Source organism: Labrus bergylta, chromosome 12 (genome assembly GCF_963930695.1).
Source record: "Labrus bergylta chromosome 12, fLabBer1.1, whole genome shotgun sequence".
NCBI lineage: Eukaryota > Metazoa > Chordata > Actinopteri > Labriformes > Labridae > Labrus > Labrus bergylta.
In genome coordinates, this window is record NC_089206.1 from 17,145,010 (window position 1) to 17,160,799 (window position 15,790).

The 15,790-nt window shown below is 39.3% G+C and overlaps 2 protein-coding genes across 2 annotated transcripts in view; both read right to left on the reverse strand.

Moving 5' to 3' along the window:
• Positions 1-4,457, reverse strand: part of atf7a (activating transcription factor 7a) — a 12,658-nt gene extending 8,201 nt beyond the window's left edge. The window contains 7 exon segments of the mRNA XM_065961329.1: positions 218-260; positions 263-326; positions 328-366; positions 629-834; positions 1,229-1,336; positions 1,525-1,621; positions 4,383-4,457. Of these exon segments, the coding sequence (XP_065817401.1) occupies positions 218-260; positions 263-326; positions 328-366; positions 629-834; positions 1,229-1,336; positions 1,525-1,621; positions 4,383-4,430 (605 nt within the window). The 5' untranslated portion in view covers positions 4,431-4,457.
• Positions 4,458-11,697: 7,240 nt separating this feature from the next.
• On the reverse strand, positions 11,698-15,568 carry asb8 (ankyrin repeat and SOCS box containing 8). Its single transcript, XM_020648251.3, has 4 exons — positions 15,384-15,568; positions 14,440-14,616; positions 14,242-14,346; positions 11,698-13,569 (listed from the first exon to the last, which is right to left on the reverse strand). The coding sequence occupies exons 2-4, from the start codon at positions 14,566-14,568 to the stop codon at positions 12,934-12,936; spliced, it is 870 nt and encodes a 289-aa protein (XP_020503907.1). The 5' UTR covers positions 14,569-14,616; positions 15,384-15,568; the 3' UTR covers positions 11,698-12,933.
• Between the last annotated feature and the right edge of the window lie 222 nt (positions 15,569-15,790).

Consider the following 15,790-nt stretch of genomic DNA (forward strand, 5'->3'; position numbering starts at 1 on the left):
TGTAAATCAAAAGAGGAAGCAAGACACATCCTACATTTCACTATGATCTGTGTGTCTGTAGTGAAGGCAAGAAGCGACAAGCAAATGGCCAGAGAACTCCAAAGGATAGAATGTGCACTGTAGCCCGATACAACAATCTCTCTGCGTCGGGGGATCTTCGACACATTCTAATCCTTCACAATCTAACAATCATCACCCCTAGTTGGGATGTACTCACCCCAGAGTTCGATTGGAAGGTGGTGCTTGTGTGATGACAGAGGTGGTGACGGCATGGTGGGTTGAAGGGCATCGAAGCCAAGGTGTAGTGGGAGGGAACCTGGACGCACCAATAGTTGGAGTGGGGGCTGAACTCCTGGGTGGTGTGTCCTGGGAGGAAAATCAGTCAGGTACAGCAACACAATTAGAATTCAGCTTTGAGTTTGTTTAATAAACACGCAATGGTTTCAACATAAAAAGGCACCACATTTTTTAAGAGGAAAGATATCACTACTCATATCCTTAACCGACATATATGTAATTGAGTAAGAATGTCAAAGTGACAAAAAATCATGAACATACATTGTTAAAGATAAAAACACTCTTCTCTTGATACTAATGCAACCCTGTCCCTTCTGTTTCTGTCCTATACCTGTCCTTTTACCAGAGGTTCTCTGCTGCTGTCTGACATGTCGGAGATAGATTCAGGGCTGCCAGGCGGCGAGGAGTCGACCTCTACAGGATCCTCCTCTTTCACCTTCACCTCTGATGGCGTCTGCAGGCTCATGTCCAAAGCCACAGAGTTGGGTGCAGGGAGCTGAGGAGGACAGAGACAATAAAAGACAGAAAGGGCAGAGTGTTCACACTGCTTATCAAACAAAATATTCTCATAGACAACCGTACATTTAAAAAAGGAAGTAGGCACTCAAGGTATTCAGCGCACAAAGCAAATAACCAAGACATCAGTTATGATATAATATCTGGATGTGATTAAACAAACTGGGCTTTTTAAATAGAGTTTTTTGGAAAAGTTAAAATGATAAAGACCATAAAGAAGAAGTACACCAGGCCAGTAATAGTTTCTGTCTACATCAACAAAAAAAGACAAAAAAAGAAGAAGTAATTGTTAATTACATGGGGGGATGGGGGAATGCACTAATTCCATTGAATTGGGTATAAAAATAAATAAAGGCCCAGAGAGACTAAAACATTGGAAACAAAGTCATCAACCCAAAGCCGTCCTTACAGAGAGTTTTGCTCTCTTTTCCCTCCTCATCTTGTTCAAAGGAGCTGGCCAGCTCGTTGAACAGACCAACCTCTTCACAGTTCTTTAGGAAGCGGGTGGGAGTAGGTGTCTGGTCTGGCAAAAGGGAATAAACACAGAATTTTATTCAAAATACGGTTTCACACTTAATTCACACATTGACTCAAATAAGGAATCTTATGTCATATGCGCTGATGACGCTGATGCACGCTAAGCAGTCATCTGGATACTGGATGAGGATATTTTACAAAGGGAATGAGTTAAGCTGTGCATTTGAACAGTACCTGCAATAATGACAGAGTCAGTCCTGGCTGGTCCAAATTTCAGTGTCATCTCATGCTTGTGTTTGTGAACAGCCAAGTGGTCCTCATTGGTAAATCTCTTGTGATGAGATGAGCCAGAAGAAAAGAGAAAAGTACACTATATGAATAACCCTGTGGGCAATTGTCTACTTTTCCTAGTAACCCAAAGTAACACAACCCATATATCATATTGCAATAATCCCAGACAGATCATATTTTTCAAATGAAGTCAACCATATGCAGCATATAGCTGGTACACATTATGTAAAAAAACAAAAACAAAAAAAACTGTGTTTAGTTCAAATTTCTGAACAAAAGTTAGAATTATCTAGAAAAAGGAAACAGACTACTATGAATGAAAACAGTGAATATTTTAAAACAGAAAAGTTAAGAGAATTGACAAATGACAAAATGACAAATGAAGTGTAGAAACCCCCAACACAAACGAAAAACCAAAAGTGAAAGAGCTGACACATCAGAATAGATGCAGCGAAGTGTAAAACACAAGGATGTCATAATCTGTCCTAAACAATCATCTTCACAGTTTATGTTCTATAATTTCCCTAACAGGTTTCCAAAGTGGAAGCTACAGGAGGTCAAATCAGACCTTAGAAGAGAGAACAAACAGCCTGATCAGAAACAGGCCACTTCTTCTTTGGAGAAGTAACATGGTGAATCAGTAAAGACGGAGGAGGAATTCTTGGCTGTGACACAAGCCTATTCACCAGTAACTGGTGCCTATTTTTGGGGGCGCTGCGTTGCAGTTGCGAGTTCGGACGTGAGAGAACGAAGTGGAAACACAGTCAAGTGTCAGGGGGCTTATTTTTAGCCCGACCGGGCAGCATCACCAATACAACTGCATGTCTGATTTGTTTCTTTCCTCTGAACAAGGTTGCCCGCTCTTGTGTAGGAAACTATCTCTAACTAATCTCCCTGTATGAGATATGGGCAGATAGGGTTACCCCTTCCCACACAGTAAATACAGCACTTTATATAATGTGGGGCTGCTGCTGCTGCTGTTGTTGTTTTTGTTGTTAACTTGGTAAAAGGAAAACCTTGAGCAAAGCCAGGAGTCAATCATCCTTGTTCTATAATGAGCCTGATTCAGACTTTCTCGGTAGACAACTGGCGCTTGTAAAGGGCAACAGTTGAAAAGCTTTTAGACATAAAAAAACTAGAAACAGGGAAAAAAGGAACACAGATAGATACCATCAAACAGGATACATATAAAAGCAGAATATGTATTATTTATGTTAATTATGATGATATAATATGTAGAATTATAGTAACTTTATACTGTTAAATGTGATGGAACACAGCATTGAAAAGAACTGTCAAGAGAAAAAGTTTTAATTCTAACGCCTTGTCTGATTATTGTTATTATTTTAATTTTTATTTGATCAGATAACTCAAAACTCAATATGGCCTTTAAAGACTATTTTCGCATTACCAATGACTTGGGTGTAAATTGTGTTGGATGTCTGCAGCTCTGTGAAAATAATATACAGAACATTTCACCTCAACACTGTCTCTCAGCTCGACAGGCTTTTTTATGCTGTTCATTGTTTGATTTTTTTCAGTAAGAAGTTAGTGACAAATCCTGAGCACATCCTGCCCAGCACAAAACTGAGAACACACAAACTCAGCTACTAACGCTTGCTTGTGAACTTGGAGGACTTTTCATCACTAGCAGAGATAAGTTAACTCAGCTGGAGACCGAAGGGAGCTAGTGAAAATAACACAGACATTTGGAGCTATGGACCGACACTGTCATCCAAGTCCCTTTGCTTTCCATGTGATTCTGTTGTTCTAACAAGAAACTCAATAAATTATATCCACAAATGAAATATGCAAAGTATTTACATCACAGAAACAAAATCCAAGAAAAGATCAAATATTAAGGGTGCTGCTGTCCCAAAGTGTCCATACTGTTCTGGAAGGAAAACAGCCACACAAATCATCATTTATTTATTATACATGCATGTTTAACTACTTTACATCCCTGTTGTTTAAACCACAACTCCCATGTACAACACATCGCTTCTGATCAGTGGATGAAAAAAAGGCTTATGAATCACAAATGTTACTTAACCACACGAACACTTTCGTCCTCCAGACCTCAGGAGAGATCATCCATAACCAGCTCAAAGGATATCGCACGCAGCTAAAGACAGCTAATTGAGCACAACATCAGACATGACATTTCCTGTGCTGAACAGTCATGAGTCCAAGAGCACACTACTTTTAATTTGCTGTGATATGAGGCCAAGGCCCCGACAATACACCACGTTGCTGGCATGTGAGTGCTCTATTGGCGCTCAGCTGAGTCACTGCCGCGGCTCAAACCTGTGTCTGCAGGCGCTGGAAGTCAACAGTGACAGGTTGAAACAATGACTGTGCTCTGATTACTCACTGGAGCTTCCAGTGAGTCACTGCTAAAGGAGACAGCATTGTCTCAAGAGACAGCATGCAAGAAGAACGCCATCCGTACTCATCATTCCATATATCTGTATTTGATTATTATGATTGTTGTAAAAAAACCCAGCATGCTAGTTTTATTCTTGCAATCAGAACAAGTGTGACGACGGTAGTTCAAAAGTCTTTTAGAGTTTATCAAGTGCTTTCACTGCAGTTTTATTTTAATTAAACAAATGTGTTTTCAAATCCAATATCCTTTGTTTTGTCTAGCTTTAAATAATTTTTCTTTTCAAAGCTAAGACATTCAAACATATATGGAGCTACAGTTAACAGCTAGATTAACTTTCATAAGAACATAAACACCCTGAAGCACACACACATGCACACACCTGAAACACAGAACAAGGAGGGAGAAGACTTACCTGTCCACAGCCAAGAGCGCTGCACACAAAAGGTCGATCATCCCCCATTTTTGCAAAAAACTTGCAATGATGTAACTGTGGGAGAGGAGAGGAGGAGAACATTGCTGCAACCTGTCTTTAGTTTTCAACCTGCAAATCCCGAAAACAACAAAACAGGGATGCTATGGCTTGTAGTCTTGAGTCTGAGCAGGAAGCCGAATGCTATTTAAAAATAACCCTGGCAAGTAGGAAAACATGCACAGAGGCAGCGAGACAAAGTTTCCCTGGTGATACTTCCTTCACACAGGGGGGATTCTGGCCGACCAATGAGGAGCCGCTTCCATGGGAGAGCGACGGCTACCATTAACACAAAGACATGTCCCCCCTCCTTCTGTCGCCTTTTTCCTTGCTTTCAATCCCTCCTTCTCTCATTACCACTCCCTCTTCTCACTTCTCAAGCACTTCCCAACCCTTTACCTTCTCCTTTAATCTCTCCCTCTCTGATTCAGCTGTTTCTCTCATCTCAAATCTCTCTTTCCATCAAATTTCAACGTACCTCATTTATTTACGAAATTTAACTGCCACATTTCACCCTTGTACTATCAATATAATAATAATTTATCTTCAATTACCAGTTACAATTTTACGTTGGCTCACACCCCTGATCAATTATAGTAATACTAGTTTTGAACTACCGTTCCTGTGCAGATGAAGTGATCATTACAAATGTCAGTTTTTTGTTACCATAGTTAAAGTGAAATAACACAAAATCAGCAGGATGTCTATCCTTGAAATGTGAATAGTTTGATTTCCTCTGAGCACCTCTATGATGTAACAGCATATTGTAAAGGATTTAATTAAGACATTAACATTTGGAAGTACTTAAAAAAAGAGGCACGTGGGGATGGCAATGTCGAATTGAATAAGAAACCCTCAAAGCGTTCAAAGGGCCGAAATATTCTTCGAGTTAAACATGCAAATGTTGATGCTTGGTTTCCTCCACTGCTGCTGGAGTTTCATTATGAGACGCACTACTTCTGTAAGTCGTCTCCAAATCCCAAGCTCCCCCAGACCTACCCACCCTGCACCTCTCACTGTGAAGACAAACTGTGAAGCTCAGAAAAATAGATGGTCATGGAACTGGAGGGATGGAAATGAACAAATGACATTAATGATTTAGCACTCTCAACTGGCCTAAAGTGACGTCTGTTACTATTACACAACGTTGTCCCACTGACGGTACAGAAACTAGCAACATGCATCTAGGACTTTCCTGTGTACACAAGTAAAAAAGCCAGTGATTGCTTCAATATTCAATAAGATTCTGTTAAAATGCAGTCATTAGTAGAGGTGCCAGCCAACCCTAACAACTTCAATATCCCAAACAAAATATACATATTGTGATGTATTTTTCCTAAGTTTGTACAAATAGTATGAGGATTGCATGAATGCCTTTTGCATTTTAAACCTAATGTGTCTAGCAATAGCACTGAAAAACATCAGCTAAACATATTCAGTACGTCAATATTATTCTGGTTTGTTGTAAGTAATACATTGAACGAGCATGTTGTCTGACAATATTGAGTGTGACAGATTATTCATTATGTTGGCATGGAATAAATGTTTGAACATTTTCCCAATGTTGAACTCAGTATTTTTTCCTCCTTCCTCCCTCTGCTGAAGACAGCTACCTCCAAGCCAACACATGATTACTGAAACCTTGCGGTGGAATAACAACGCTCTCCCATGACGCTGGGCTTGAAACAGGCCTAACTGTTGTAAGTCCATTTCTTCATGAGGAAAAGGGATCCCTATTGTGTGAGTAAGCAAAATATCTGTGCAAGTCTTAGGGCCGATGAAGCAGACCTCCCATGCTCTGGACAAAGACAACAGGTTGGTGCCAGGACCCTCACAAAGTGCTTCCAATCCACTGCGTCTATTTGGCCAGAGATGCGTTTGCAAACAAGAAAGTCAGTCCAGCTCGTTATACTGAGGGTGTGGACTGTGTGGGGAATAGACACATCTGGCGTGAGGAATGGGAACAGATTTCAAAGTTTACATCTTGGTAATGACATTCTAGACATTAGCAGACAGGACCATGTGTGATTTCCACTAGGGCTGCTTAAATATGGTACAAATCATAATCAAGATATTTTTTGATGGATATTATGATCAGGATTATCAAAGACACACAATTACTCATTGATTTTACAACATCTGCACGACATACATCTATCGAACGTAAACACTCTTAACTCTTCAACATTCTGAACACTTAAAAAAATCAAGCAATAAATGAAAATAAATTAGCAAAAAGTATATATAAATATATTATAATAATAATATATTATAATAAATGAATATGTTAATGACGTAGTTGTGATGTACTCTCCTCTACTGTACAAAAAATATCTGAAACATTTACAAAACATGACAAGACCATTAGGCAAAACAAGCACAACACTGTTTGCAGCACAGTAATCGTTTGACTCTCCTTTATCCTGTTTTTATAATCTTGGGAAGCCAAATTGTAATTGAAATTGAAACTTGGTTAATTGCCCGGCACTAATTTCCACCCTAACTTTCAGAGGATTGGGGAGAAAAATACCATTTGTTTACATAACTGCCCAGACAAATATCTTGACCTGATTCAAACAGACGTGTTAAGGTATTTTCTGCAGCATCTCTTGCTTTGCTTTGTGGTAAGACAATCTGTCCCAAAGGACATCCTTTAAACTCTGCAGCTATGTGTGTATTTTCCTGCTACACTTGCATGTATCGAGAAAAGACGTTGCTGATTATTTTTCAATGCGATTGATGTCTCACGTATATGCACTTAAGATCTAGTTGTAAGTTTGACTTTTTACTGTACACTGTAATGCTCTGCTTAACGCAGACGTCAACTCTGTAAGACAGTAAATCAGTCTGCTAGTTACATTAGCCCTGATACACATCTCTGATATTCATTACAGTCATGGATATCAAGTCCACCTATTTTCACCTCCTTTCATCCAAGGTGACATGGAAGCACTCAAATTGCCCTAATTCCTCTCCTGTCTCATTGAGCTGCTGCCAAAGTCCCACAGTTAACTTGGATTTCTCCGACTCAGCAGGTGTAGGGGAACGAGTCCCAGCTATAATCAGCCACAGCCATCCAGTGTTTGATGCAGCCTGCTAGGAAACTGACTAAACAAACTGTATTAATAGCTCGCGCTGCAGCCATGACTCTGGAATCTGAGGCTTGAATTGCCAAGGGGTAGGGGAGACCCCGCAAAAAGAAAAAACGAAAGGAAAGGAAGGGATAGTGTGAAACGGGTAAAAAAAAAAAAAAGCTAAAGAAATATAAGGGAAAAAATGTTAGTGATTGGTCAAATAACAGATCAAATGCAGGTACTTACAACTGAATTACAAAGGGGAGGTCCTGGTTTTTAGGCAATACACAAAAAAAAGTTCAATGCTTTAGCTTTGAATGTGTGACAGCCAAAATATGTAAGCAAAACTAAAGCGGAGATTTGGCAAATGGAACAAATTAAATGCTATATCCATGTATGTACAGCTAGGCCTAAAAGCTTAAACCATGAAAACAATGCAGGAGGATACAAGGGACACATGGTAGTTTTCTTAAATGAAATTATTATTAAATTAAACGATGTGCTAATTGTTTTTTGAAGGGTGTCATCGAGGGCTGAGCATGCAAAAGCTTCTTGTGCTGACAGTTACTTTGCTAAATGCTTAATGCTGTACAATAATATTATTTACTGGATAAACAAACCAAATATGAAATGGGCAGATATTACTGGCATGTAAGCCTGATGCAAAAATGTATATTTAAAATAATATGACCGAGCATATATATCTGGAATAATAAACATGGTCACCATATGTGTAATGTGTTGTTTGGGTTAATGCAGAGATGCATACAATTTCAAGGTTATATCATCACTTAAGAGTGGGTCAAGAAATTTGGTTGGACAAAAACAGGGTGCAGTTTTCTCTGGTGTAACTCTATGTGATGGAATGAGGTATAACTCTGCCAAAAACATGACCTACATTCCTAATGAAGGTGTTGACATGCATGGGGATGCGGATCCTGGGGCGTTGAGCAGATCAAATTGCAATACTATGGATATCATTACTACTTGAGACTTTGAGTCGCTTTAGAGACTTCTACTGCAGACGCAGATTATCGTTTCAACATATTCTGCCGCCAAAAAAACAGACGGACAAACAATCTTCCTGGAACATTAGGCTTGCTGACGAGTTTCATGTCACACTGAAATGTAAAGTCATGAAAACTTTGGTTCCATCTTTCAGACAACGATGACTGGTTTAAACGATGTTTGTCTTTTTCGAGCCTCATTATCGTCTGGCGACGTTGGGGCACACTTAGCCCTGCCTTTTACCGTAACAAGACCGCCTTTTCTTTACAACTATTGGCTACATGGACGTCAGTCAGCAGCATCTGCTGAGTGCACAGCTCTACACCCTGTCAATAACACGAGCCACTGTATTCTTATTGGCTAAAACATCGAAATCAACTTTTTTGTATCCACGGAAAACTAATGGCTAGCTGGTGTGGCTAAGCGTTAACAACAGGCCGAAGTGCCACCAAAAACTAGTAATAACAGCGCTACAAACAGTTTCCGCGGTGACAATAAACACACACGGACACTTATTTGAATATAACTGCAGTGAACTTGTGTTTTTCAAGGGCATGAGGGACAGACGAAATCATAAAAGCTGAAAAAGCCACCAGTAAGTTGGTTAGCGGACTGACACTTGAGTGCAAAGCGAGACTCTGGGTCCGAATGAAATGTTGGAGCTGCCACAACAGTTTTGACAAATTAATAGACGTGTAGCAGGAACAAAAACTCTGAAAACTCACGCACCGAGCTACAATTTGATACAGTTTCGTGTATTCGAAATAGCTTGAGAGAATTTAAAGGGTTATTAAGTGTTTACAAACTCACCCTTGCGCCCCTCTCTCTGGCTCCCCTCTCCTCTCCTCTCTCTTGGAATTTGACACTCCCCTTGACGTCGAAATCTCGCGAGAATTCGCAGCAGTTATGGTGCTCAATCATACGGCATGTTTAGAAAGGAATCCGGGTATTGAGAAGCATAAAGGGGCTTATGACTTTACATTTTTCACATGTTTTTGATACTTTTCAATAAAGTCACACACGAGATTGCAAAGGAAAATACAGTCTCATCTTTTTGAATCTAGACTCTGCATAAATATACAGAAGTTTGTGGGAGAACCTTGAAAAACAACCCTTGCTTTCAAAACGTATAACACCATAGAATAAAAATTCTCTTTTTTGTGGAGAAAATATTAAACAAGAAAGATTTTAGATTTTTGCACATCTGGCTATATACTTGTACTATTTCCAGCATAATAGTAGGCTATATAAATTGACCAAAAAAATCACGTTGTTTATTATTTACTCATCAAAGACTAAATTGAGCTGTATGTTGTCACTGAGTGCATGAATAGGTGATATTTTAATTTCTTACCAATCACATGTTCCTCTGAAAAACAGTGGAGCACAAAAGAAAAATCAATATCTGGTCTATCATTTAGGTGTTTTTATTTTAACTTCATCTTTTGTTGTTTATTTGTTGTTAAACTGTACAATTATAGTACGGGGAATTTGTGGCCATATAACAAATATATACTCGACTAGATTCGATTCATAATCTGTATTTTGGATTGTAAAAGAGCTGCACCTTTAAAGAGTGCATTAGGTAAACGAACAGAGCACAATAATGGCATTGATGGTAGATGCCTTTAATAAACACTAGACCTAAACAGCCTCCCCATTTTCCTCTTTCCTTCAATGTGTGTGTTTTTTTGCTAGGCTATTGTATTCGTTTATCTATTTTGTCTATTTTTTTAAAACCCCTACAATTGATCATAATATAAAAGCCATCAGTTTTGTGTCAACATTGAATATGAGAAGGGCTTCTTTCCCCTCTTGCTCTGGCTTCCTTCCTGATATTCTCACCCTGCACTCTCTCCTTGGAAGTAAACATCCTTAATTGCTCCATCAAAAGGTAGCATGATGTGCAAGCCTCAAACAATAGGCTAAGGCATTAGAAATAAATTAATAAATGGGCTTCAATCATGGAATGAGAGATATTACCAAAACGGCTTGTTACATGACTCAAAATGCATTAAGTGTTAAAGACTTGGCAGCTGATGTACCCTAAAGCAATTATTACATAACATCACAATTTTCTTCCATAGACAAATGACACTTAAAATCACATTCCACATTTTGTAAGCCAATAAATGTGGACTCAGAGATGACACTAGAGGGACCCCTAGTGGATAACTGGAGCAATCAACATACTAGATTCACAGTTAGATTATTTCCAAGAGAAAAATGAACACACAATCTGCTATTTCTCCTTTCTCTCTCTCTTCTCTCCGATTGTGTTAATATTTGATCAAAGTAATAGTACTTGTAATGTTTTAAAATAAATCAAATAATTATGTTTTGCTGTCCTTTTGTCTCATAAAATCTTTTTTTTTTTCTGAGTAGATATTTTGCCCATGTTTTAAAATAGCTAAGAAACAGTTCAAAGCAGCAGCCTGACAGTAAATGTATCTTGCAGTTTATACTTGAATTTCGTCTAATAGTGATGATTCACTCAAATAACTGCAATCAATAATCAGGACCAACGTTTTAACAGCTGTATTCAATAATCTCTAATAAGAAGACTGCCTAATAAAGCCTTTTCTACTCTTACTCTTAAATACATTGTACATTTTTGAGTGTTTAACTTTAGATTTAAAGCCTGGGTATGTTTTGCTGTCACAAAGCCATATGTATTCCTATCCATTTGCTGCAAGGAAAACAATAACATCATAGCATTGCCATGACGATCCTTACAGGTGCACATAAACTGCTTCGAAAGAATAAAGCTTTGACAGCTGGTATGGCTATCACAACAAGGAGGCTTAAACATGCATTCAAGGTGAAGAAGAAGCCCAGGTGTAGATATTAAGAATAGTGATGGCTGGATTCCATTTAGCATGCTTTGGTTTCAGCTTAAGTATTGTGCATGCTGTCTTACTGGGACACTTGACTAGCACTGAACCAGTATTAATCTTATTAGGAACACCTATGACAAGTCTTCTTTGACAAAAGGCCTGTGCAAATAATACCTCGACCTGAAAATCTGAGGGCGGCCAATCATTAAACTTTGACCTAGTCACTCATTCTTTCACTACATCTAAGCCTTAAAGTACGGGTGCTCCTCTGCAAAATGTAAAATGTGTCAGCTTCTTGAGTTCACACTTTTTTTGTGAAGAACAATGAAGAGAAACAAATTAAGTAAAAAGGCATTTACTTTTTTTTTTTACATTGACAAAGAGAAAAAAAAGCACTTCTGCAGGTGTACACAAGACATGATCTAGTGGGTCTTTTGTTTTTTTTAACACAGCAGCAGAACAAGCAAACAAACTCAAGAACAGAACAGTCAGGTTTTAGGCAGATAAAAAAAAAACCTAAATACATTTCACACTCTTTAGAACAAACACCTAGTCATCATGCCATTCCATGGTTCTAAGATTCTAACATTTAAATGAAAAAAAAAGTTACTTTTAAACGCATAAAACATTTTTAGTGAACTGGATGGAGGATTTGGCAGCCACTTTTCGTGAACCTCTCTGTGAAACCAGTGATAATATTGTGTAACTTTTGTGATGCTGCATAAGAAATCAAAATGTTTCCATCAAGAAGGATATTTTCTGCTCTGGTCAAAGTACGTTTTTATACATGTCTTCTGTTTCCCCCTCTATATATATATAGAACTTTACAGCCATTGTAAGTTTACCAGAACATTATCATAAGAGAGAGATGGCACAATCAGACCAACTAACCTTCAGATATTCAGACATTATTAATAAACCTAACTTATATTTAGGTTTAACTTTACAATAACCAAAACTGATTTTTCTTCTTCAACAAACTCAATAATCAAGATTTTTTTATGCCACATGAAATATCACAATGGCATTATTTTAAATTAATCTAAAATTAAAATGTTCTGTGAATTTAGCAGAGCATTAAATTAATAATGAGCTGAAATAAAATGACAAAGATGGACTCTTTGTGAACAATTAAGAGGACTGGACACATCAAACTTCATGTAAGTTCATTCCTTATATGAAGCCCTACAATGGTTACTCTATAGAGTTTGTCAGTACTCCATACAGAGTGGGTTAAGAACCATTGTTGCATCAAAAAATTCAAAAAATTTGTTACCAGAGATCGCAGAAATTATTATGACGCCTTTGTGAATCAATCTATTCAACACTGGCTTGTCCAGTCTCCTTCCTTAAACTGAAACTGATCAGACTTATCAACCGGCTCCACTTATTTTGAAGCACCTAAATAATAGACCTGGAGAGGTCCGTACACCTCTCCAAGAGCACAACTTTATATTCAAATGCAAGAAGATTTGATTAATAAGGGCCACCGTCAGGAGGATTAACTAGAACTCAAAGCAAACACTTCCTTGCCAAAAAAGGCTGTGTGAAGAGCAATTTAATAATAACATGGATTCAGTCTCTAAGCAATAGATATTCTTTGATCGTCTCTGGTAAAGGAAGCTCTTTTACAGCAGTGGGAAGGTACTGAACTCCAAGACTCTTTCGGACAGCACAACGCGCTAATGAGCGAAGTGTTGGAGCTTGAGCCACCATGTTTGTGAGCCTTGCCAGCAGCTGGGGATCCTTACTCAGCTCCCTGGGGAGCGTGCCGTCAGCACGCCGGATCTCAAACTGCCCTGCCGCCCGGCACAGCAACTCTAGGCACTCCTCCTCCTGCTCAGTGCCCAGGCCCCGGGCTAACAAGGCTACCAGTCGAGATATAGGTGTCTGGCCCTTCAGGTTGGTCACATGGACTTGGGCCCCATAGTCTAACAGCACTTTGACACTCTCCAGGTTGCCTTTCATTGCTGCCCAACTCAAAGGCGTGTCATTGTTGTAGTCCCGTGCATTGGGACAGGCCCCACTCTCCAGCAGGGCTCTCACACACTCTGGGTTGTCTTTAAAGGCCGCCCAGTGCAGCGGGGTGTCCTTGTTGCCATCAAGAGCGTTTGGCTGGGCCCCGTACTCCAACAGCAGCTCCACGCAGCTCTCATCCTTCTCTGCTGCATAGTGCAGTGCTGTGCGGTTGTATCCATCCAAAGCATTTACCTAGTAAAGAAATGTAATGTAATGAACCAACTAATGCTAAGTTCTTAACAACAACTGTCAGATGCCTGGTCTGTGCACCTGCCCTTTTGCGCTTTGTGCTGGTGCATGCATGTTCTGTAGCACAAAAATGCAAAAGGGCAGGCTAGAGCCAAATATAGATTAATGGTTGCTGAAAAGGGCAACACAAAGCAACGTAGTACATTTCAAGGGAGGGAAAAAACTATTATAGCACATCTTATGTTACCCCCAAAACAGAGCAATACAGTTATAGGCTCTGTGAACCCAAATTCATTTTACCAAAACGTTCAAATTTGAATAGGTAACTTATCCTCAGAGGCATTTTTAATAATGACTTTAAAAGGGGGAGAATACATGAATTACATATCACCGGGCCAGGAAAAAGCCAGAGACACCATATTTGTGTGCTGCTGGATTTTCAGATACTACTCCTGTTAGAATTGATAGAAGCATACATTTTTTGAGCGACCTTTGTTCTCTATTCTAAATGTCAAAGCTTTGTCAAGGAAACCCAACCGGGGAGAGTTGTAAACATTTGCTCACACAAACATTGCCTCCACAAAGACCATTTATGTTTGAAATGAACAAAACAAACCAAATCTTAAACCATGAGGTGTTACATTGGAAATGATTCGACGTGAAGTTATAACGTACCTCTGCCCCCTTCTCCAACAGTAGCTCCACACAGTCAGCATCAGCGACCATACAGGCACAGTGTAGAGGCTTCAGTGTGCCATGCATCCGGTTCACATCAGCGCCCTGGACAGCAGAGGACATAATTATCTCAATATAACTAATGACACTTTGATATATAATTCATCTGAAGTCAGACTGGAAGATGAGCAGGCCTACCTTACGAATGAGATCCTCCACATTGTCGTGTGGAAATGAGCGGATGGCTGCGATTGTGCGAATGAGACGCTCGGACAAGGAGTATTTACTTTGAATGCTTTGCATGATGTACCACATAGTAGAGCTCATGTGTAACCGAGGAACATGGCACCCGGACACGGGTGGCACTAGGGTACACTGAAAGAGAGTTTTCAAAAGAAAGCGTTAAAAGCTGTAAGAATACCTTTAGTACAAGTTGAATCTTGTGAGTAGCTTAAACATTGGGATAGACTCATTCCATCCCCAATGTTCAACCATTTTATTTTGTGTAATGTGGTGTGAAAATGTTTAGATTTTTTTCCATGGCAGATACCTTCAGAAAGAAAAGTGTTTTGTTTAGTTGGGCCAACAAATATCAAAAGGCACATACTGCACAAAAAAAACTTTAAATGTTAGTTTGAATTGCAGTGACATCACATGATAAAAAAAACTGTTTAATCACATAATGCAAAAAAAAGTGTGAAAGCTGACTGTCAGCAGAATATCAACCATGTTACGTACTAAACGTAAACAAATGACTGACACTGACAGCTAGCGTTAGCTCACTTTGCATAAGCAACAAAATGAGGATAAATAGTCTGCTACAGTGATACAACCTTTTACAACCGGTGACAGTTTCGAAAAATGACTTAAAAATCAATGTGCAAATCACATTGGCTACACAGCTGACATGCTGGGCTAAAGGGAAGACACATTAATTAAACCCTCACTACATTTTCACCGTCGGCTAGCGGTAGCAGGTTAGCTTGTATGCGAGCTAACGTTAGCGTCGAGATGTGAGAAGTTCAATCGACACTGGTAAGAGAAAAATAAAATGGCATTCACTTCAAAAACTCCTGACGGTTTTATGAAATGCCATTTTTTCCAACAATGTATCTATAAGCGATGTTTATAAGACAACGTACCGTTTGTGGTCCACGGTTACCGTATTGACTGTTTGCTGCTGCTAGCTTTCACGTAAACACATGACGTCACTGCACGCGGCCACGCCCTCAGCCTCGAGCTGTATTTAAACCACAGACTGTATTACATATTTAAACCAAACCACAGCGAGGAAACGTACACTTTTATATGCGATAGCTTACAATAACTTGATTGTTTTAAAAATAAAAGCCGTTTCGGTAATATATTTACGGTCTCAATATAGACATGGCAAGGCAGCACTACAGGCATTCAATGACATGCCACGAGTTCAGCTTGAGAGCATGTTGAGTTACAACCTATAGAAAGAAACACAGGTGTGTCCACAAATCACTTCAGACTGACAGCTCAGTCAGTCCCTGGACGACAGACAAGCTTGGAAGTTAGTTTT

What these genes read in the sequence shown, in the direction of transcription:
- asb8 (XM_020648251.3), bottom strand. Translation starts at nt 14,568, where the DNA reads ATGAGCTCTACTATGTGGTACATCATGCAAAGCATTCAAAGTAAATAC. An exon ending in TGGAGGATCTCATTCGTAAG is followed by an intron (nt 14,347 to 14,439) that starts GTAGGCCTGCTC and finishes TCTGCTGTCCAG; the next exon opens with GGCGCTGATGTGAACCGGAT. An exon ending in TGTTGGAGAAGGGGGCAGAG is followed by an intron (nt 13,570 to 14,241) that starts GTACGTTATAAC and finishes TTTCTTTACTAG; the next exon opens with GTAAATGCTTTGGATGGATA.